The following is a 24,505-nucleotide window of genomic DNA, read 5'->3' as shown; positions in this document are numbered from 1 at the left end:
TTATCATAAAGAGATAAAATCCTTGTATAAAAATTATTCTTTTAAACTAGTAAAGTTTTTTAGACATAAAAGAGCATTCAATAAAAAATGGGTATCGGAATGAAAATTGCTCACAACTAAGATTCAGGACAATATTGGTTGTGAAAGGTTTTGGTTTGAAGAAGTGTATTGATTTTGAAGACATCTACTTACTAGTTATCAAGATGTCTTCGATTTGAGCTATAAATGAAATTTGTCACATCGATGAATTATAAATGTAATATTATTTATAAGCAATATCGATTAAAAAGATAAGGGTTGAATCATGTAATTTTTATCTCGACAATAAATTATTGACATGATAAAATATATATATCATAAGCAAAAGTGTTATAGCTCAATTAGGTAAAACACCTTGTTTACACGCGTGCCGGTGTATTTTCAGAGGAGTATATCATGGAAAGGTCTATGTCGACAACAATATGTCAGATGTAATGAATAAATCTCTACATATGGAGAAATTTGAGTTTTGTAGAAGGAAAACAAGCTTGATAGAGCATTTTAAATTGAAGCTTATATGGTGGTTGTTGTATGACGAGTTCTTTATATGGCGTGTGAGTAAGAGATTTAATTGTATGTGGTCTAGCATCATGTGATGATGAAACCACCATACAATTGAAATAAACAAGAGAGGAAGGCTTTTAAATGCACAATGTCAGCTTTCTCTTATATAAATAGCGAATGGTATTGTTGTGACTAAGGGTGTTCATGATCCGGTTTTAACCTAAAAATTCAACCAAACCGAAAAATAATATTTTTTTATTAATATAACCCAGACCAAACTGAGAATCGGTTCAAACTGAACCTGTTTTTTCGGTTTGGGTCATTTTTTAACAAAAAAACTAGAAAAATCGTTCCTTACCTGGAATTATGAGATACTTTCTTGATCATAGGATACAAGTTTGACATAATAAAACTCTTAAAAGCCCTCGTTGCCTCTGAGCTTATGATCTATTAGGAAGGCGATTGTTTTATGTTAACAACTCACAAGATACAAGTGGTTGGAGAAAATTAAACGATTCCTTGCCTAGAATTATGAGATACTTTCTTGATCGCGACTTGCATATTGAAAGACTACTACCATTATTATTCTATCGTGTCAAAATTATATAACTTGGATAACCATTGTTCACTCGCTTTTGAGGAAAGAGGAAGGGGAAGGCTGGGAAGGGGGAAAGTGAAGGGAAAGGGGAAGGGAAGGGAAGACTAGAAAGGGAGGGGGGTGGTGGGTGAAAATAGGGAAAGTGATTTAGGATTATGGATGATTTTTTTTTATGCTTTTTTAAAATAGATTCGGTTTGGTCTGGTTCAGTCAATTTAAGTTTTTTTAAACCAGACCAAACTAGACTGGGTGATTTTTTATTTTTTAATCGGTTTATTTGATTTTTTTATCGGTTCACTTTTTTTGATTAATTTTTTCTTGGTTTAATTGGTTGGTCAGTTTTTTTGAACACCACTAGTTGTGGGATAATGGTCTTGCAAGAGAACAAGAGATAGCGCGAGAGAAAGAAAGAAAAGAGACAACTGAACAATATGTTCTCATTTTTTGATTTCTAGCTTGTTCATCATTGGATTTGGCTGAAATTTTAAAAACATGTTACATATACATTGCTTTTCATCATGAACGGTTAGATTAAATCGTGAAGGTGTATAAGTTTGTTGTTTTGTCATGAGATGGAGTTATCAATGTTATGAGATTCTCTCAAAACTTTGTTTCTTAATCTCGTTGTAATACAGAAATAAGTTGTTCTTGATAATATACATTTTATATACCTTAGTTATATCCATGGAGTAATACAGGAATATGTTGTTTTTGATAATATATATTTTATATGCTTTAGTTATATCCATGGAGTAATACTTGCGAACTCATTATTTGTTGATAATAGATGTTCTTAGGCAGTTTACGATCCTATTCTTTTTTCCGTATTAAAATTTCCATGTAAAACTCTTGATGTTGAATTGTATGATTAATTATATAATTTTTGTTGATTGATTGATCTTATTTTTAATTATATAAGTGAAGTTCTTACATCAAAAAAAAAAAATTAGTTTGATTTTGTGAAGGTCATCATAAATTAAAACTTCCAGGTAAAGAAGCACTCATCTTGATTCTCGTTGTATTTTAAACCTCAACTCTACAAGTTTGTCACTTTTAACCTATTAGAAGTCCAGATGACTCTCTTCCTTGCTGATTCACTTAAAAATAAAATATCGTCGTGGGGATGGACTTACATACTCATAAATTTAAAAAAAAATGTTAATATTAGTTAAATATTAAAATAAAAGGTTAATATTTCTCATAAAAGCAAAAGATAGATAAGTTTGATATCTAATCTCAACTTTTCCTTTGAGTTAATATATTTTTATATTTTTATTTTAGATGTTATTTTTCTTACCAAAAACAAATAATTTTTATTTTTTACAAAGATATCATCTAGAAAAAGTTTATTTATATAGAATATAAAAAACTAAAAATAAATTAGAATAATCCCCTTCAAACATCATATACATATAAAATAATCAAATCATAAGGGGATTAATTTAAATATTAATATAAAAAATAATACAAAGTTAAAATTTTAAAAATAAGTTGATGTTTTTTATTTAAAAAATTATTTTAAATTATTTTTATCTAAAAACATATAATTAAAAAATTTAATAACGTCAGTAAACAATCATCAAATCAGATAGAAAGAAATGCAATCACTCTCGAGATATATTTTTTTTCCGACCAAACGAAGTGCGGGAAATATTCCCTCATCATGATAATTAAGCGGAGTCGCAATCATACGAACGGTTAACGTGGCTTGCATGCATTACACAGCACAATCATTATGTCTCCATTGCTACCATTTTACGGGACACCGTAGACGAAGAAGAACCAGGCTTCCTGTTTTACTATCTCTCTTATTATTACGTCGGAGATCGTTTCACAAAAGCCAATGGTTTTTCCTTCCCCTCCTCCTCCTCCTCCGTTCTTTCACCTGAGCAGCGGCATGAGAGGAGCGGCATAAGCCATGGGATTTGACCTTTTTCATTTCAAATACAATGTTGCTTTTTAAGTTCCCTTCATTGTTTTTAAGATATTTTTATATATAAAATAATATATTTTTATCTTTTAGAATTAAAAACACTGAAAAACACAGAAATAACAAAAACCTCCAAGGAGAAAGAGAAGAGTTAGGTGGTGTCTGGTCAGCATTGAATATGAACTGCATTGCCGGAATAAAATTAATTAATACTGCCTTTTAATGAGGTAATATCTGCCGAACTTTTCAAATTATTCGTGCTTGAACCTTCAAGATCTGGCTGTCTTTTCCTTTTCAATCAACGAAAGATTCACAGAGCCACCCCAAATATGATCACATGGAATGTTTGATCGGTCAAACAGTTGAAAGCATTTACATTCAAATTGTCAGAATATACAATCACCACCAAACTAATTTTATAAATTAATCGTGACAAAATTAATTTTATAAATGATCCAGTCATGAAAAAAGAACCCCTTTATGATACGAAGTTAAACCGGCGAATATCGAAAGCCTTCAAGAACCCTAATTAATGAGAGCTTGTTGTCCAGGAGCCTCTCCTGCTGATAATCCAACCAGGCAAAAAGAACCATCAAAGACCAGTCAAACCTCCCCGAATATCCCGCTCCACATAGATGTGTATCCTAAAATCCCTACCCTGCAATTACCCAATAAAATCCAGGGCAATTTAGTAACACTGACACACCAACCTCTTACTTTTACAAAGAGCCTCAAGCAAGACCGTCCGATTTTTCTTCATGATGACCGATCAAGGGTTAAAAATCCACCTTTGACTGTCGTACAGGAAATGATTGGTCCTTTAGGGCGATTGGATTTGACCAATGAAGTATCAAAAAACAGACACATGGTGGCTTCACAAAAATTATCCCTGGAGAGAGAAAGTTAAGGCTTCCGCAGAGAAAATCTTGAAAGAAACAAGAGAGATTTCGTTGTTGTTCTTTGTTTTTCTCTTTTGGTGTCCCTTCCTTTTCTCTCACAAGTTTCTCCCTCTCTCCCTTTGTTGGAGGAGAGAAGGTTGAGTTTGTGTCTTCTTCTTCTTGATTTTCTTTTTTGGAATATTTTTGGATCTTTTTAAAGAGGAAATTTAGGGCTTGGTTTGTTTGTTGGTGAAGAGAGAAAGGAAACCATGAATGTGATGCGTAGATTAAAGAGCATTGCTTCCGGTCGAACTTCTATATCATCTGATCCTGTAAGTTTTTTTTTTTTAAATTCTTGCTTTGCTTGCATGCGGAGAAAATGAGGTAATAAAATGAAAATGGGAGCTTTCATTTTTTTTGCTTGTGCCGTTTTGGATTTTTAGTTAATTGTGTCAAGAAAGTCTCTTCTTTGCTTCATGTCTTATTGTGGATGATGGGTTTTTGTGGCTGTGGAGCTTAATTTGATTCTGGGATTATGTGTTTCTCTTGTTCTTTGATTTCTTTTGCTGCATGTTTTTGGAACTTGACCTGTTTTTATTGAGTTTTTGATCTAATCCAGATCCCGGGTCAATATTTTTTTTTTTGAAATTTCAAAATTTCATGGCATTTTTCCCCCTTGATGGGAGGCATTGATTCTAATTTGCACTTACTTTGTTTTCATTATAAAATGAGATGATATTTAGGAGTTGGAATTAGGCTTTCTTGCTTTCATTGTGGTTTTGGCTGTGGGGCCATATAGCCTTTCCCATTTTTGTTGCTTGTTCATTTAATCCTTTAAGGAGGTTTGATTGGTTGGCTGATCGATGTCGGTTAACATAATGTTGTAGCTCAGATGTAACGTCGGATTCTACTTTTAATTTAGGATGATTCTAATATTGTGAGTACTATTTTGAATGTGTAACAATTTTTCTTGTAATTTCTAACAAATGTTATAGGATCTAATTAATGTTATTTATTTATATGGATATCAATGGTGAACGTGTAGTTTAGTGGTTGGTTTTTCTGTAGTGCATTGCTGTTGCGGTTGGTGGTATGTCATGTTGCACTCATTGGTTCTTTCCTGAAAATTGTTAATACGTATCTTTACCTGTCTTTTCCTTTTTTAAATAAAGGTGAAGACGAGACGGAGCACTAGAAAGTTATTCACATAAGTTCCCGTGTCCTTTTAGGATGTTAACAATGAAATCTTATGATAGATTTGCACTTTAGGATTCACTGCCTAAATAGAATCCTGGTTGATATTAAGAATCATTGTATTTCTATATGCGCACTCAAACAAGCATTAATTAGAGCGCAACATCAAGTTAAATCCTTGAATTATGAGTTTTTGGATATGTCATTTCTGTCTGCAGTTGTCTAATTATTTCGGTTCTACCTAGAGAGGAAGTTTGAGTAATAATATTGGATATATGTTTTATAATCAAGTTGCCATATTGGCCTGCCTGCAGTTGTCTAATTATTGTGGTTCTGCCTAGAGTGAAGTTTGAGTAGTCATATTTGATATATGTATAAATAATCAAGTTGCGATATTGGCCCACAGCTTATGAACTTAATAACAGCCTAGGTATTTATTTTATTTATATAATTTCTTGGATCGTGTTTTGATTTTTGAAGCCAATGTGTTTTGTACCAAATTCATTTATTGTACCAAAAATTTGATCGCCTTAAAGGAATATGAGATGGCTATGCAATAACATTAGTATAATAATGTGAGATAGAATGGGAAAAATGGTGCAATTATACTTCTATATGGAGAAGAAATGTAACCATGCAATTTATCTAATTTCTTGTGGAAAATGTGTTGTTTTTCATGTAGGGCGGGGATGCTGTAACAAAGAGGGCTAAGGTTGATCAAGAAATGGAACCAAAGATTGACGGGGAATCATATTTAGTTGAAAGGAGTGTCACTGACCAGGAGCAGCATATGGCTTCTACATCACAGGAAAATGCTGCCAGTGCATCCAATGTTACTTCAGTGACAAGAACAGAAAAATCAGGCTATGATCAACTTCCAAAAGAGATGCATGAAATGAAGATCAGAGATGACAAAAACACTAATCATGATGAAAAGGTAAATGTTCATCTGTACCTTACTCCCATTCCACCTTAAAGACCAAACACATTTGGGGAGATCTCATTACTAATGTATTTCTTGGATGGGCTGTGTCATAGTTTCCTTGGGTGTTCTATTAATCATGGAATTTCTGATTATGTAGGATATGGAAGCTGCCATTGTGAGTGGCAATGGGACAGAAACTGGTCAGATTATTGCAACCACAGTCGGTGGTCGGAATGGACAACCAAAGCAGGTTATCTGATTATCCTGGTTGAATGGTTTTGCATTTTATGGGTTGTTTAATCTCATTTTTCTTAATGTATAGTTCTGAGAGAGTATTATGAATTTGTTTATTATGGAACTTTGATTTCCGTGCTGTTATTATAAGAGTAGATTTTTTCCTGCCCAGGAGAATAATGCATTATAGATTTCCACTTGCATGTGGAGATGCATTGCTTAGCCACCATATCTTTCCACCCAACTCTCAAGTCTGTCAATGCCACACCATGGAAACCTTCAAGATTGAATGTTATTGATCCTTGGCTTTTCTTTTTTTTTCATAACTATTTTAGATGCTGAAGGCTACATGTTCTTTTTATACATCATATGAGTTAGTTATAGACCATGCTGCTAAATATATTTTACTTCTTTTTCCCAGATAATCTCATATATGGCAGAGCGTGTGGTTGGCACAGGTTCATTTGGTGTTGTCTATCAGGTATGTGGAATTAGCCAGCATCTTGCTTGCAATCGCACTGGCTTTTAGCATTTATACAGTTAGTAATATTATGTTCTGTTATTTTACATTTTATCTTGCTCTGCAGGCTAAATGCCTTGAAACTGGTGAAGCAGTCGCGATAAAGAAGGTATTGCAGGATAAGAGATACAAGAACAGAGAACTTCAAGTCATGCGCATTCTTGACCATCCTAATGTCGTTCAGCTGAAACATTGTTTCTATTCAACTACTGAAAAAGATGAACTATATCTTAACCTTGTTCTGGAGTATATATCTGAGACTGTCCATCGAGTTTCAAGGCACTTTAACAGGATGAACTATCAACACACACCCATTTTATATGTTCAACTGTATACGTACCAGGTAAACTTTGTAAATATCCCTATTTTTGTGTATATTTTGTATGCACAGCTTGATCTCATGGTGTGCTCTGGATTTTTGTCTAGCAAACTATTGTAATACTATTTCCGTGAGTTTAAATTATTCTACTTAATGTCCTTGTAGATTTGTCGTGCACTAAATTACTTGCACCACGTTGTTGGGGTGTGCCATCGTGACATCAAGCCACAGAATTTACTGGTCAGTTTTCTTTCTGCCATATCCCCCATCATTCTGGCATTGACATGAAAAATGGTTGAAGTCTTTTGATCCACAGCTTTGCTTATGTGAATTTCACCCATCTGGTTTAGTTTCCTTACGTGAATTTTGCGTTGAAGATTGCTGAACCTGATGAATTCCTTGTATTACTAGCAATGCAATTTGACAAACTGGAGAGCTTGCTGCCATAGTCCAGGGCATGTTTTTTAGCTTTTCTGCTATTTGTCTTGAAATATTTTCTATTTAGAGAGCAAAGCCTTGAAAGCGACTGCTCATCACCTCAACTTCATGCCCTCTGACAGTGATTTGTGAAATATATATCATGGAAGTTTTTGCAAGATTTATAGCAGCAATATGTTGCTTTCTTGATGGATGTTTTGTTGTTTATATATGTGGTTAAGGGATAACTTCATGAGGTTATGTTGTATTCTGCAGGTCAATCCCCATACTCATCAGCTAAAAATATGTGATTTTGGTAGTGCAAAGATGCTGGTATGTTATTTTTCTATCTGTAGTGGATGTTAAAAGCATGCTAGTGATGTGCTGAAACCTCTGACATTATCTTTTTTATCTTCAGGTTCCAGGCGAAACCAACATATCTTATATTTGCTCTCGGTATTATAGGGCACCAGAACTTATATTTGGGGCTACAGAGTACACAACTGCAATTGATATCTGGTCCGTTGGTTGTGTCTTGGCCGAACTTCTTCTTGGACATGTGGGTCAACATGGCTTTTTCGATCCTCTCTATTCTACCATCAGCCTCCTATTATAGATTTGACTAAAAATTATAGCTTATTCTGAAGAATAATTTTGAATAGCTTTCTGTTAATGTTAGAAATTTCCACACCTCCTCTCCCAAGCAGTCTGGTGTGCATGTGTTTAGGACACTGTTCCAGAGCACTCACTAATATATATATATATATATTTCTTTCATGGAACTTGCTGAATGGTTTTTGATTTCATTTCTGCAATTTCACTTTTTCTTACTGGATAAGGAAATGCAGAGAGTTTACCAATCATGTATTGTTTGTCTGCCATTGTTTACTGTTTGCTTATTGATTACCTGAGTCAATGCAGTGGCTGTTTGATTATTTGTGTTTTGATTCTATGAATTATTTTAAATTTTTTGCTTTAAATTAATGCATAGATGATGATTTCTGATGTTTATTCAATGTTGCATTTTGCAGCCACTATTTCCCGGGGAAAGTGGTGTTGATCAGCTGGTGGAAATTATTAAGGTTAGCTATCCTATCTTTTAGCCCTCTTTTTTTAATTACTTCTCCATATGTTTGGTCAATTTCTGAAGTACTTTCCCCCATTTGGTGATCATAAATTAGGTCCTGGGCACACCTACCCGAGAAGAAATTAAATGCATGAATCCCAATTACACAGAGTTCAAGTTCCCTCAGATCAAGACTCACCCATGGTACAAGGTCTGTTAACAATTTTATCAGGAGGATCTTATCTTTGTGAAATTGTGTTTTATATCGGTGGTTAACACATTGATTCTCAAATTCCAGATATTTCACAAGCGAATGCCCCCTGAAGCAGTGGATCTCGTATCAAGGTTGCTTCAGTATTCACCAAATCTGCGGTGCACAGCTGTAAGCACTTGTACTGCTCTAGATAAATGATATCAGTTTCCAAAATCATCAAACGTTTTCTTTTCTATTTAATGCTTGTTTAGTTTGAATGGCTTTTTTCCCTTCTTGAATTGCGTATTACACCCTGCAGCATTTTTTATAAAGCTTGTAATTTGTTATTTGTGAGAAGTATAGTAACTTTCCTTTTTTATTTACTGGCTGTTAGTTGGAGGCGTGTGCTCACCCCTTCTTTGATGATTTGAGAGACGCAAACGCATGCTTACCTAATGGGCGTGCGCTACCTCCTTTATTCAATTTTACCGCCCAAGGTAAGTTAATATAGTATTTTTGTTTCCCATATTTTTCTATAGATTCTTTGCACTTCTCATGCCAAATGCCCTTGCAGAGTTGGCTGGGGCATCTGCTGAACTGCGTCAACGTCTCATTCCAGAGCATGCAAGAAAAGAAAATTGACGATGGCTAGGTGGTCAGATTTGTAGTCAAATCAATGCTACTGAATTTTTGAATGCGTGGTCACCCATGCAAGCACGCTGCCTGCTTAAATAGTTCACAGACCAAATCAACTTCGCAACATTCACCTCATTAGTTATTACAAAGGGGGGTCTTAGACAGTAAAGGCTGGTGGGTAGGCTTTGCAAAGATTTTGGATGGAGCTTTAAGACAGAATTATCTGATGGAGCAGGATCGCTTGGCAACAGGGCTCCAACATTTTATCTATTTAGGATGTGGTTTGTAGTATGCATCATTGCTTGGAAGTTGAGTTGTGATTACCCTTTTTGTTCCAGTGTATAGTTTGCTGGTATTCATTGAGAAATTAACTGAATGGATGATTTAGATGAATTATGATTTCTCAGTGTATACTTTTCCTGCTTTACCTTCTGTATTACAAAGAAATTAAAGTATATTAGAATTTCTTGGTTTCTTTTACAACGTTTTTCTTTAATTTCTCAAGCAATGGTTTATGTTTGCACTGGGCTGAAATGTAGGCCTGTCCTCTGTGATAGCTGTACGATCATATCTCAGAAGCCTGAACAGATATTCTCAACCAAACCCTTCAACTCCATTAAGGCAACATGCAGCACTTGTTAAGTTGTTATCAATTATCTTTTCATGGCTGAAACCAAACCTTACAACCATGATTACAGGAAAGATAGTGGCTTACCAAGAGAGACCTAAATTATTGTCCATTAATGCTTAAATTTCACCCCAGATGATGCCATGGCTAAGGTAACATATCGGCCTGAAGGTTTGGTGGGTTAGTTCTCTGTTGATTGAATGCGAGCTGATATTTGATCTCAATTAGTGGTGGTCACAGCTGAACAAGAGAGTCAATGAGAAACATTTTTGGATACGCTCGCTCGATTGAAAATTGCCTGACATGTTATCTTAGTGGTTGGTGTTGGAGGCTCTCCATAAAACCTAAGCTGATTTCTTCGCTGCAAATTAAAGAAAGGGAAAGACTAGTCAGTTTTCGTTTGTCTTGTCTTGACACTAAAATAATTTTTAAATAAATTACTCAATAGAAATTGTTACTAAAACTTCATTTGATTTATATAAAATGATTTTTAATTTTTATTTATTTATTTATTATTAAAAAAATTAACTAATAAAAAATAGTTTTCAGTTAAAGAAAAATTTAATCTGGTTTCAAGAAAGTTTTTTTTTTATTTTAGACAAAAAACACTTTTTATAAGTTGTAAAAAATTTAAAAATATTATTTACTGGTTATATCAAATTTGATTCATAAATTTTTTATTACTATATATTTTATTTTTTTAATTTTATTTTTTAAAATTTGATTTAATTTTATTTTTATATCAATTTTAATCCTTATTTTTATAATTATTATTTACTTTTCTCTTATTATTTTTTAATTAGAATTTTTTGTTTATCATATTTGGTAATCATTCTTTTAATTGTTATTTATTTTATTTGAAATAATTTATAAAATTATATATTTTTTAATTTTATCATTTTTTAACTTTTTTATATGTAAAATTTGATTTTTATTATTTTAATTTTTATTTATTTTATTTGAGATAAGTTATGACATTAGATTTTTTTTAATTTTTTAATTTATAAGATTTGTTGCTTATTGTTTTAATAAATTTAAAAAAATATTAATAATTTATTTTTTAATTTATTTTTCATAACACACCTAAATATTATAAAATATTTTTAATTTATATATTATCAAATATTAAAAAAAATAATTTATTTTAAAAAATAATTTTTCAAAAAAATAATTTTATAAAAAAACTTAGTTTCCACTAACCAAAGACGCTTTCTCAGGGCTAGAAAATGTCATGGCTCGTCATCATTCAACCACTAGCTCCGCTGCCCACCCCACCCCACCCCACCCCACCCCATCAAAATCAAAACTTTAGATATGTTATTTTAAAAACTAAAAATATATTAAAAAAATATTTATTTTTTTTAAGTTTATTTTTCACATTACATATTAAAATATCTTAAAAATATCAAAAAATTATTAATTTAAAACAAAAAATTATTTTTAAAAACACTTTTAATAAACAAAAACAAACTCCCTCCGTTAATATCACGTCTCAAAAAAAAAAAAAAAAGATTTTTCCTAAATCATGGCAGCCGGAGAAACCTGTCACGTGAAGTGAAGTGAAGTGAAGTGAGTGAGCCGGCATCACTTGGGTACAGATTCAATGAACATTTGCCGCGCGTATGGCACTTCATTTTCACTTGCTATCCCACCAACAATCAATTGCCCTATCACGTGCACTCTGGCTCGTGACAAAGGAAAGACACGAAGACACGTATTATTTTGGTTTTACAGACATAGAAACCCATCTCAAAACTCATATCCCTTATTTAAAATCAAATCAATATTATATTGACTTTAATTCTTGGATAAATTTGAATTTAATTAATAATTCATCATGTCGGAAATAAAACATCGAACTGTATAGTTGAATTAAATTATATCACTTAAAATATTTGTATAAATAAATTAAATTAGTAATTTTAACTGTTTTGCTTTTAATCTAAAAATCATTTTTTATTACATAGTCCTTGTATTTATTTAAAATAATCCTAAATAAAGTTTGCATTAATGCCGTGAGTATTTTTTAAATATTGTTCTAAATGTTAATTTCAACAAGATAGCAAATAAGATGGTTTTTTTCTCTTTAATTTATTTAAATTAGATCTCATTTAAAATTTAAATTAATATTCTCTATAAAGATATATTTATTTTTATGTTGATATTTTTATTTAATAATAAATAAATAAATATTAAAACACTAACTAAACAAGCATGGAGTTCCCAATCTCAAGTTTTTCATCGTAATTCCCCTGAAGGGTTTCACATACAAACACACACAAAACATATTCATCCATTCCCTCGGGATTTCGAGCCCGTAAGTTGTTAAATCTTAAGAATTACTATCCTTTCATTCAAAAATCTCTTGTGTCTTTAAGAATCGCACCGTAAAAAGACAGAGAAGACTCTTCAGGTTACGCAGCCCCACACAAAAATGTACCCGCCAAATGGTTCCCTGTCATCACCACATTCCGGGGGCGTTGACACCTCACCGTTGCTGACCTCCTCAGTAGCCAACCATCTCCTCCGTATCCGCCGTCCACCACAACTTCGAGGCGCTGCCGCCCGTCTCCTCCGACTGGCAAGCAGCCGCGGAATGATGCTGAGAGAACCATCTGTTCGTGTTCGTGAGAATGCAGCCGAGCAGCTTGAAGAGAGGCAGAGTGGCTGGGGTTACTCGAAGCCGATAGTTCTTATTGATGTTTTGCGGAATTTGGCGTTTGTGATAATAGCTGTTGGTGTTTTGGGGTTAAGTTTGGAGGAGAAGCCAAAGGTGCCTCTGAGAGTGTGGATTGTTGGGTATGGATTACAGTGTTTGTGTCATGTTGTGTGTGTTGTTGTTGAGTATAGAAAGAGAAGGAATTTGGGGTTTGAAGAAAGTGGGATTTTGAGCTCTGGGTCAGGGGATTCTTTGGGTTTTGGGACTCGTCGAAGTGGAAATGATGGTGAAGATACTAGCCGGTGAGGTTTCATTGTTTGCTGGGGGTGTTTTTGTTTCGAAAACAATCTTGCAAAACAAGAAATGAGGGGCTTCTTTTTTCCCTTCATAAGTTGTTTAAAGTTGTGCATTTCATGATGCTTTGCTTGTTTTGGACTGGAGTGTGAGCAATTTAATCTCATGTATTGTATGAATTTGTAGATATAGTAATCCTTATGCTTTATTCTTGCAGCGTGCCAAAGCGTGTGGAATCTGCAAGTACGATGGTTTCAATTATTTGGTGGGTTATTGGATTCTACTGGGTCACCGCCGCTGGTCGCCAAGATTTGGAAGAGAATTCACCTCAGCTTTACTGGTTTGTTAGAACAAATTTTGCTTTGATGTGCCCTTTGTATATTTACTTTATTTTTTTTTGGAATGTTTATTGGTTTAGCTGTTGGTTTCTTTTGCAGGCTCTGTGTTACATTTCTTGCTTTCGACGCGCTCTTTGTAATCATATGCGCTGCTGCTGCATGTCTCATTGGTATTGCTGTTTGCTGCTGCCTTCCATGTATAATTGGCATCTTGTATGCTATGACAGACCCGGTAAAATTTTCAGTTGGCATACCGGCCAAGCAACTTCTGATTTTGAAAGGATCTATAAATTACAACAGAAATACGGCTCATTATCTATTTCTTGACATCATAATTTTGCAGTCTAGGACTTTAAAAACTGTGTCTTCTCTCCTCAGTCCTCAATATAAATCAGATACAGCTTTTAGCTTTAAAGTTTTACGATAAGAGATTAAACCCCGCCTCCAGTTCACATGCTCTGGTGGATAATTTCTGCTACTGTCTGCCATGTTCTGAGAATCCTCCAATTACTCCTCGAAAACGTGATAAGTGGTGAATCTTTGCCTTTGCTCATTCTTCTCAACCTTTGATGAAAGACATTCTAATGCTCTATCATGCCTTCATCCCTTTGGTGAACCCTGATTTTTCACCCTATAGACCTGAAAAACGTAACTTCCTATTAGATGGACAGCAGGAGCAGTAAGACACCATGGATCAAAGGTTGATGAGAATGAGCAAGGGGAAACATGCTGCTCCAACCTAGAAAGCTTTGGTGCTTGAAAAAACATTACGATGATATTTTGTACGCATGAAGGATGTCAAATTAAGCTGCATTCTAGATTCCGGATTTCTCCTCTTTAAATCTTTGTTGATTTGTTATTATTTGTGATCTTTAAAGTTGACTGGAATTGTTACCAATTTGACATTGAATATACTTTGTATGAATTATCTCAGCGGACAAAGTCTTAAATTGTTGTCCGGATAGTGACATAAGCACATCATTGTTTTCTCCAAGCCATATTGATGCTTTTTACTGTTTTTAATTCGGGCAATGTAGTTATATTAATTTTTGAGTCGTGACACGTTATGTGTGCTGGGCAATGGCATTGCTTGGTAATTGTCTGAGGTCATCGGATCTGTTTGTTCAAAAGGCATCAGTTTCATTCACAAAATGCATCTTTTGCTCTTGTTCTTGAATTCTATGTCCCTAAACGTGCATTGCCTTCAATTTGGTAGCAGGAAGGAGCGACAGCAGAAGAGATTGATCGATTACCAAAATACAAGTTTTGCAGGGCAGAGGCTTTTGAGAAAGTTGATGGTGAAAATCCAGAAATTTGTGGAGGGATGATGACTGAATGTGACACTGACACACCCATTGAACGTGCTGTCTCCCATGAAGACGCTGTGAGTATCTCAACAAGCAATCTGGTATTGTCACTTCTAGAATATGTACTCTTTCATTCATCCGTGCCTTAGCTTTGAACCTTGGGTGTTTGGATGGCAGGGTAGTCATTTTTTAAGGTATTTCTTATTTAAAAATTTATTAAAATAATATTTTTTTTAAAAATATTTTTGATATTAACATATCAAGATAAAAAAATTAATTTTAAACTAAAATAATCAAATTTTAGCCATCCACCGTTCGGAATGCAATACCAAACGGGGGCTAATTGTAAAAGCTAAAGCAAACTGAACAGGGAAACAAGAACAATTGGTCTTCCTCTCCTAATGATATGCTTGCTTCTATTATGGAGCTGATTCCCCATTTTCAGGTCTTTAACCTCGATGCACTTCTGACTTGAATACTTGTTGCAAATTATCACAGGAATGTTGCATTTGCCTTTCTGCCTATGAAAATGGAAGTGAATTACGTGAACTTCCTTGCAATCACCATTTCCACTGTATGTGCATAGACAAGTGGCTTTGCATCAATGCAACCTGCCCTCTCTGCAAGTTCAACATTGTAAAAGCTGGCAATCGAAGTGGCAATGAAGAAGCATAAAAAATCAGGTTTTTCGAGAAGAGCATCTTCCCATAATCCGAGTGTATCATACCTTGCAGTTCTTGTTCCTTGACAAAAGGAACAGAGAGTCGATCAGTGCTTGGTGCCTGCTACTTTCTAGCCTCCAAAACTCGGCCTGTTGTACCAAATGCAGGCATTCACCACAGGAAATGTGTGCATGTTTTATGCTCTGTAATCTGTATATATGATTGAAGTTCAGCGTAGTGCGCAAAGCGAGACACGTTTTTTGTTTTAAATCGATGTATTTGGCTAACGAGCTGTATCTCAAGCTGTCAAACTGACATCCATTGCTCGGAGACTATCAATGGAAGGACAGAGAAATAATATTTTAATTTTCTAGAAAATAGGAGATAGAAAAAGAAGAACACGAATCTCAAAACCAAGCCCAGCCAACAACAAAGACTCACAGAACCACGCCCAGCAACACAAAAGGATTCCATGCCACAATGAAATAAACAAATGAGCCAAGAGCCACCTCCCATGCTCTAAGAAAGTTCAAAACCTCTAGCAGCCCAACCCAGCCATGCCAGGCAGGAAGAAATAGGCGTCCAAAAGAAGAAAACCCAGAGAACTATTATTATAATACACAGTAACATCAGTATGGGTAAGCATTGTTTTTGCCACGCTACTTAATCTTTCTTTGTTAATAAGATATAAAATGCCCATGACATTTCAATGTCATTTTAACATTATAACCAAAACCACACTTGTCATCAATCATCTTTTCATAGCCGAAATCACACCTGCAACAAACATAAAAGATAATTAGCTTATAACATAGAACTTGACGAGGTTTAAGGAAAAACTCCATTTTATTAAAGTTTTTTCGAGATAGATGACAGGGTTGAAACATTGAAGGAGTGTCGATGGGTTCGAAGATCATAAACAACTGCAAAACAGGTCTTTTGTGGAGATATGAGGATGAGGAATAATCCATATATGGGTGTGTAATCAATGAACTGAGACTTCTAAATCGGCATCAAAATTCTTTCCTTGGTATTTCATGGAGACTTCTATACCTGCGAAACACGTAAAATTGCATGGAGGAATGAGCAATGCATTGTATGGAATAGTAGCTTCTAATGACTAGTAGCTATACTGTTGAATGAGAAAGTAAGGTGATAAGGTGGCCATCGTCTAGCAAGAGCATGCCTCAATCTCGTTCTATGAGTCTACAATAGTGTCATTCAGTGTTAAGCGGTTGCTTTTATAATTGACCCTGTGCATTGTTGACTCTGAAGATGATATTTTGTACGAATGATGTCAAATTAAGCTGCGTTGTTACTTAATTCGGAGGACACTGTAAGTTCAGGATCAAGGACCATTTTGATTTGTTATTTTTTGTGATCTTTATAATTGACTGTAATTGTTACCCTTTTGAATTTGACGCCCATCAAAGCTGTCAAGTCCAGAGAGTGGTCCTCGTTCTTCAATATTCTATGCCTAATCCTGCGTTGCCTTTAATTTGAAAACAGGAAGGAGCAACTAGAGAAGAGATTGATCGATTACTAAAATTCAAGTTTCACAAGACAGGGGATTATGAGAAAGTTAATGGTGAAATTCAAGAATCTTTTGGAGGGATGATGACTGAATGTGATACTGTCACGCCCATTGAACGTGCTCTCTCCCATGAAGATGCGGTAAGTATCGCAAGAGGAACTTCTCTCTTCTAGAAATGGATTCACTCTCTGACACTATTGGCTTTGGGGGCTTTAGCTCAAAGCCTCTAATGGTAAAAGGCGGGAGTGAGTTGGTTAGCTATTGGCCCCATAAGGCGAAATGGACAGGAAAATGAGAACAGTCAGTTAACGACTGTTTCCGGGGGGTAACTCCCATGCACTGAACAGAAGCTTCACACTGCAAACACTGTAGCTGGGAAAGGGACAGAGAATCGTTTTTTTTTCAAAAAAAATATTTCTTGATCAGATTCCCTTTACTCAAGGCTGGATCAATTTGCAACCTCATATGGTCTCCTTCTCTTATAGTCATGTGGTTACTTCTATTAAGGGTTTGGTTCCCCATTTTCAGCTCATTTTCCTTGATCCAATTCTGACATGAATATTTGTTATAAATCACAGGAATGTTGCATTTGCCTTTCTGCCTATGAAGATGGAAGTGAACTTCGTGAACTTCCTTGCAGTCACCATTTCCACCGTATGTGCATAGACAAGTGGCTTTGCATCAATGCAACCTGCCCTCTCTGCAAGCTCAACATTATAAAGGTTGACAGTCAGAGTGGTAGTGAAGAAGCATAGAAATGAGGTATTTCGAGCAGAGCATCTTTTTGCTCTTTTTGCTCCAGCAGCATCTGACCATGTAATCTCAATGTATTTATAGTTCTTGTTCTTTGATACAAGTCTTGAGGTAATGGTTTCGTTGTGTTATGTAAAGATGCAGTTTTCTCCACTTCCCCACTCTCATAAATCACCGGTTGAGAAATTAAGATCTCTACCTGAATTTCTGGTAGTTACTGGGTGGCACAAACACCAAAAGATGATGATAATTAAACGAAGAGCCCGGTCACTCCTGTGTCATCTTTATATCACGTTATTGTGATAGAGCGACCCTGCATCAGGTGGGCGCAATTTTCCTCATTGCTCTTGCAGGTTATACCTGCCGGAGAATGAACCAAGGCTTGATCAGCTATTAGTTCAATCGATTTGCATCTGGCGTTTCTATCAATAGAACAGAAACATCACCTCGCCTTCTTGGGCAATCTATAAATAATTTTATTCCAGCCTCCGTCCTGAATGTTTTCAATCTTTGCATTGGCAAACATCTTCCTCTCGGCAAGAGAAAGCTCGATGACATTCGGACACAAAAGAGAAATAAGGAATAAAAAACATAATGGAATTTGGATAATTTAATGGCCCATCACATTTTATCAATAATATATTCTATATGTTAGCTTTAAAGAATTACACAATTATATACCGAGTAAAAAGAATATAATTCATTCTTATTCGTATCTTTGATCTTTTGGATTCATTATTATTAATAAAATCTCATTTAAGTTTAATATTTGTAAAATATTTTATTAATGAATTTAAAGTAAAAATAAAATCATTGGAACAAAAATATTTTGTAAAGAAAAATATAAAATTGTTATAATTATAGGATCATATTGTATTAAAATATTATTTCTAAATGTTCGTGATCAATGCTCTATTAATACTGAACATTAATTAGAGTTTTTGAAACTGATATATATTATGTTATTATTATTATTATTATTATTATGAATGAAGATAATTATTACTATAAATTGAGGTATGAGGAATACCTAAAACTAATATGTAGCTGCTTGTCAGCCGACATATACACTAAATTGACTTGCTTAAGAATTCATATGAAAAGATCACCTGTGTATATGAAAAGGCTTGCATCAGTTGTATAAGTGATTTTTAGTCTTAAAATCACTAAATCATCTTATATAAAAAGTGTTATGTTTTGATTTCGCGACATGTTGTCTTAATCAATGGTAACAAATGGATAAATATTGAGTATAATATGGATTATATTGAGATATTTAAGTAATCAAGAGATGATTTATCATCCTAGGTGATTTGAAAAAATTGTTTCATCTGTTTTTAAATAGTATTGATTGTAAATCCTTGTGCACGGTGTAATGAGATTTGAAAATAGTTTTTAATCTTATTCAAATAATCAATGACTATTGTGTTAAGAACAAATATGATTTGACAAAATAAACATACTCCATACTATAATATCTAAATCGTAACATTATTGATGAAGGAATAATAATTACACTAAGAAACTGGTTACTAAAAGATTAAGTTAAATCATTCATGATTTTCCTAATACTTAGAGGATTATACTAGGTTGCTAGACTACGTACTTGATATTCAAATATAAATCAATCAATTATTGAATTAATAATAAATTATTTTATTTTATTTATTTAATTCTATTTTATTTAGGATTATGATATTTGAGCCAACTTATTAGAAAATTTAATGGTTCACACATATAAGAATCATTAGTCAAAAGTTAAAATAAAATAATTAATCAAGTGTGACTTGATTGAAATAAATTTTAGAAATTAATGACTAGAATATAATTAATACAAGAGTTTAGAAGATTTCTCACTAGTAATTTGTGTGATCGTTTGAGACTGAATGCTTGGATAACTTGTGGTTTGCAACAATCTAATCTTAAAGAAAATATTTAAAGTAAAAAAGAATATATAATCTTTAAGTAATCTTTGTATAAACTCTAAACAACTTTAGATTTATTTAAGAGGATCTTTAAGACTAAAAAAAATATTAAATTTATAATTTCTATAACATGTATGTGTTTGGAGAAACCCAACACTACTAGTTTACCCTACTAGGCTCTCTCTCTTTTTTTTTTTTTCTGTCATCTTAACCTCTTTTATTTTTCCTCTCATTTTTTTTTATCTTTTCTTCTCTCTAACTACCCATCTATTTTCAATTTTTTTTTTCTTTTCTTCTCTTTAACTACCCATCTATTTTCAACTTCATTGTCAGACATAAACCTTAAAAATATTTTTATTCTTAGGAATGCATCACTTAACATACATTACACCACACTTTTTCACCCATAAACAACCTCTCTCGTGCCAACCTTTTCATCAACAATCATTTCTAAGTCTGACTCTGCATCAATTCTTCTAGCTTGACTATTCTTTTCCTTCCTCAACCATCATTTCTATTAGTGACTATCCTAAGCTTCACTTTGCATCAATTTTAATGCCCTTACTAACCTTTCCACTAATGAATTACTTCCAAACACAAAACTACTGATCAATGACAAGTGTAGTATGCTAGCCAATGACTTAATTTTTTGAGAAAGTAAATATTCCTTTATTATTTTCTCTTACTAAATAAACTTATATGACTTATGGTATCTATAAATACCATATGTCACTAGATAAGAAAGTAGATGGACTCGTGTTAACTTGATTTCATTACTTTTTTATTCAACACACCCTTATTCTCATGTTTCATATTTTTTTTTTTACATATATTTCACTTTTTTTATATTTATTAACTTAAGTATCGAAGGATCTTTTATTTTGATATGTGATTGGTTATTCATGTGAATACCAACTAGACAAAGTCAAGACCAATCATCTAAACCTAAGACAAAAAAAAAAACTATAAAAAAAAGATCAATTCAAAAATATAAAAAAAACCAAGAGGATCAATCTGTAATTTTAAGGTGAGGAGAAAGAAAAGAATAAATAAAAAAAGCCTATATATGACAAACTACATAACCACCTTTGACACATACCACGCTAAGAAAAAAAAGACTCAACAATATATCCAATAATATGGCTAAAAAACAATTTTAACTATTAAGAAGTGACACGCACATCATCTGAAATATACGAATACCTTTTATAAGTTAACATCCTTTTAAAATTCAATATTATTTAAAAGATTATAATACCTTTGATAAAATAGTAAATAAAAAATAATTTGAAAAAACAAAAATCATCATTTATTAAAAGCAATTTTTTTTTGTACTTTAAGGTCTTCAAAGTAATCTAATCATGTATTAATATATATATATATATATATATATATATATATATATATATATATATATATATATATATATATATATATATATATATATATATATATATATATATATATATATATATATATATATATATATATATATATATATATATATATATATACATATACATATATTATTTTTAATGTTATTTTAATATTTTTATTTTTAATAAAAATTAAAAATATCTTATTACCCCTCTCAACCACCGAATGCTATCTGATTCTAGAGTAAAATTGTTATTTTGTTGCTGCAATCCAGGGTAAAATGTGTGTAGCGTTACAATAAAAATACTATTTTGCATCCCTTTTCCATTTAATTTATTTTGTTATGTTATGTTATATGATGTACACTTTTTGACGTATGGTCAAGAATCAACAGCATTGAGAGGAAGTTGGATGGAGGGATTGTATTAATAAAAATCTTAGATTACAAGGACCGAATAAAACATGAAAGAGTATAAGGTCCATATTGAGAAATATCAAGAGTCAAAGGACCGAATTCCAATCCCTTTTGTTTTTATGATTCGGTTTTCTTCTACAAGCATCAGCAGGAATCCAGGATTTCAAAAGCGTTCCCCGAAGACCAAAAGTTTTCCCACCTGATAAGACAAAAGGAAAAGTCGGTGACCTTCTCCTCCATCTCTCTTGAACATTAAGAGTAGTGTTAATACTTAGCTAGGGTTTTTAATTACCGCTTTACAGGTAACGCTCCGAACCATCACTCAATGTCTTCACTAGGGTTCTAAAGAACTGGAATTTCTATTATTTTATTCGTTGTATCCTTGCTATTCTTATTGTTTCTGAAATTTATGATTAATTTGACTAAGTTTGGTTGCTGCTATTTTTCTAGTTTTGTTTACAAATGCAATTCACTGGCTATTACTTTTTTTTTTTTAAATTTAAATTTTCTGGGTTTCACTTAATTTTTGCTTTTTGTGAATTCTAGCAAGAATAACACAGATTTTTTTTGTGTTGGGAAATAAAATTACCCAAGGCTCCATCAACATAATTCACCGAACTTCTCAATCTTTTGCATTTTATAGGGTAGGTTTTTATATTACTATCTGAAAATTTGCCACATTGGTGCAGGATTAAATTGCATTTTGCTAAATTAATAATGGGTGGCGCATCAATGACAGAGCTATCATTTCCACAAAACGATTTCCTGGAGCGATTGTTTACTGCTTCAAAATCGTCTGATTTGAAAGAAACATTAGAGATTCTGATAGCAATAGCTAAAACCGATGATGGTCGTGCAGACCTTGCTTCCAAAAACATTCTCCCGGTTGTCCTTCAGCTTATCACCCATCTACTAAATGATCCCTTTGATCATGAATATCTCTCACTCTCTTTAAGACTCACGAGAAACTTATGTGCAGGAGAAGTTGCAAACCAGAAGTCTTTTATTCAATTGAATGGAGTTGGGATTTTTTTGACAGTTTTGAGGTCTAAAAAGGTTGCTTCTTCTGAAACAGATCATGGGATTATTCGAATGGGCTTACAGGTTTTGGCGAATGTTTCTTTGGCTGGGAAAGAATACCAACAAGCTATTTGGGGTGGATTGTTCCATGATGAGTTATATATGCTTGCAAAAGTTCGGAGTCAGGGGACTTGTGATCCTCTGTGTATGATTATTTATGCTTGTTGTGATGGTAGCCCTGAATTAGTTTTGCAGCTTTGCGGGGATCAAGGGTTGCCTATTGTTGTTGAAATTATACGAACTGCATCTTTAGGTTAATATTTTGATTTATTCTGAACAATCATGCTAATATTTAATTTCCCCTCCTTCTCTTATCACCTTTTGTTTGAATTGTATTTATGATTGTTTTTGGTTGCTGTTTTACCAGTTGGTTTTGGAGAAGAGTGGTTGAAGTTGCTTCTCTCAAGGATTTGTTTAGAGGATATTTACTTCCCTCAACTCTTCTCAAGAATATATGTTGTTTGTAGTTATTGTGAAAATGAAGAGGAAATTAGTTTAAGCAGCAATCCATTTTTTACTGAACAAGCATATCTTTTAAATATCGTGTCAGAGATTTTGAATGAGCGACTGAAGGAGATTACCATTCTCAATGATTTTGCTTTGTGCATTTTTGGAATATTCAAGAAATCAGTTGAAGCTTTTGAGTTTGGTTCTAGAGCTGAATCTGGGCTCCCGACAGGGTGTGCTGTTATTGATGTCCTTGGTTACTCACTCACCATTTTAAGAGATATATGTGCTAACAATGGTGGAGTTGGCAAAGAAGAAGATTTGGTAGATGTTGATTCACTCTTGTCATCTGGACTGCTTGATTTGCTGTTATGCCTGCTTCGTGATCTAGAGCCTCCAAAAATAATCAGGAAAGCCATGAATCAGGCTGGTAACCAAGAAGCAACTACTTACTTCCCTAAAGTCTGTCCTTATAAAGGATTTCGGAGAGACTTGGTTGCTGTCATTGGAAATTGTGCTTACCGAAGAAAGCATGTGCAAGATGATATCAGGCAGAAGAATGGGATGCTTCTAATGTTGCAACAGTGTGTTACAGATGAAGATAACCCATTTTTGAGGGAGTGGGGCATATGGTCCATGAGGAACTTATTGGAAGGGAATTCAGAAAACCAACAGGCAGTCGCTGAATTGGAGCTTCAAGGGTCAGTTGATATGCCTGAACTAGCTGGACTTGGTCTCAAAGTGGAGGTGGATCAAAATACTCGGCATGCAAAGCTTGTTAATATCTCGTGATGGTATTGGCATGGCTAATTAGATTGATTCTCTAAATCTAGTTTTCTGAATGGTATTTCTAAATTCAGTAAGTGCTACGTCAGCTTATATTATTTCCTAGAGTATAGCTAATGAGAATTTACAAAACTTAGTAATAATAACTTTTGCCTTCATGGTTCAGCTAAATTTATTTTCTGATTGGTGCTTGGCTTCCCTACTGCATACGCCATCTTTTTCATGTCACTGTCATAAAAAAGGTCAATTTTTTAATCATCACTCATCATCTACAGGTGACTTGTTTTTCTGCGAGTGCTTCACACAAGAGTTAATTACATAATGCAAAGTTGGGTATCTATGTTTGTCTTTTTTGAACAGGACTTGTATGGATATTCTTTTTGCAGGCTTGTGTGTATAACTGAATGTCCGAGAAGACATGAAATCAACAGGAATCGGGAAGACTAGGAAGACTTTCTACATTTCCGCATAATTCAAGATTTGAGGCTGTGAAAGAGAGTTATATATAAGCCACTTTGGTTTATGCAAAGACTGAGAAATCCTACTTGCTAAAAATTGTGGAATCCTTACCAAAGGTTTTGAATTCATGTTAGGTTGGTGTTATTAGAATGATCTGACAGTCTTTTCCCGAATTTCTGAGGGAGTGTTGTATGAAATATGAGCTAGAGCGTTGAATGTATCCTGCACAATTTTACCTCTCATTATTTGATATCTGAAGAGCTTGAAAGGTGATTGCTTTAGTTAAATGTTGAGTGCTATAGCTCATTCGTGTCGCCTTTTCTAAAAGGAGGAATACATATTTCTCACTAATGCACAGCATTGCGTGATTGTATGTGCTAAAGCATGT

General features: G+C 33.6%; 3 protein-coding genes across 10 annotated transcripts; all 3 read left to right on the top strand.

Annotated features, from left to right (window-relative positions):
- Positions 1–3,919: 3,919 nt before the first annotated feature.
- SK32 (shaggy-like protein kinase 32) lies at positions 3,920–9,933 on the top strand. Its single transcript, XM_011036785.1, has 13 exons — positions 3,920–4,281; positions 5,826–6,080; positions 6,226–6,318; positions 6,724–6,783; positions 6,890–7,165; positions 7,307–7,381; positions 7,835–7,891; positions 7,977–8,117; positions 8,590–8,640; positions 8,740–8,835; positions 8,923–9,006; positions 9,212–9,314; positions 9,392–9,933. The coding sequence occupies exons 1-13, from the start codon at positions 4,219–4,221 to the stop codon at positions 9,457–9,459; spliced, it is 1,422 nt and encodes a 473-aa protein (XP_011035087.1). The 5' UTR covers positions 3,920–4,218; the 3' UTR covers positions 9,460–9,933.
- Positions 9,934–12,300: 2,367 nt separating this feature from the next.
- LOC105132987 (E3 ubiquitin-protein ligase At4g11680-like) lies at positions 12,301–15,652 on the top strand. 4 transcript variants are annotated; one of them, XM_011036772.1, is made up of 5 exons: positions 12,301–13,042; positions 13,252–13,374; positions 13,472–13,604; positions 14,592–14,756; positions 15,178–15,652. In XM_011036772.1, the coding sequence occupies exons 1-5, from the start codon at positions 12,516–12,518 to the stop codon at positions 15,352–15,354; spliced, it is 1,125 nt and encodes a 374-aa protein (XP_011035074.1). In that variant the 5' UTR covers positions 12,301–12,515; the 3' UTR covers positions 15,355–15,652. The 4 variants fall into 4 exon arrangements, with proteins under 4 accessions (XP_011035074.1, XP_011035060.1, XP_011035066.1 ...); XM_011036758.1 differs by having other exon boundaries at positions 14,592–14,780; XM_011036764.1 differs by having other exon boundaries at positions 14,589–14,756.
- A 5,802-nt stretch (positions 15,653–21,454) lies between these two features.
- On the top strand, positions 21,455–24,423 carry LOC105132967 (ataxin-10-like). Of its 5 annotated transcripts, none has more exons than XR_843677.1 (4): positions 21,455–21,647; positions 22,035–22,678; positions 22,793–23,731; positions 24,045–24,423. XR_843677.1 is itself a non-coding variant. In XM_011036738.1 (4 exons), exons 2-3 carry the CDS (start codon positions 22,063–22,065, stop codon positions 23,662–23,664), a joined length of 1,488 nt encoding a protein of 495 aa, XP_011035040.1. In that variant the 5' UTR covers positions 21,455–21,647; positions 22,035–22,062; the 3' UTR covers positions 23,665–23,666; positions 24,045–24,423. The 5 variants fall into 5 exon arrangements, 2 of the variants coding, with proteins under 2 accessions (XP_011035040.1, XP_011035023.1); XR_843679.1 differs by having other exon boundaries at positions 23,825–24,423; XR_843678.1 differs by having other exon boundaries at positions 22,793–23,900.
- Positions 24,424–24,505: the final 82 nt, after the last annotated feature.

The sequence above is a fragment of the Populus euphratica genome, unplaced genomic scaffold (assembly GCF_000495115.2).
Source record: "Populus euphratica unplaced genomic scaffold, PopEup_1.0 scaffold2.1, whole genome shotgun sequence".
NCBI classification, from domain to species: Eukaryota; Viridiplantae; Streptophyta; class Magnoliopsida; order Malpighiales; family Salicaceae; genus Populus; species Populus euphratica.
This window is presented reverse-complemented; position numbering and strand designations above follow the sequence as displayed.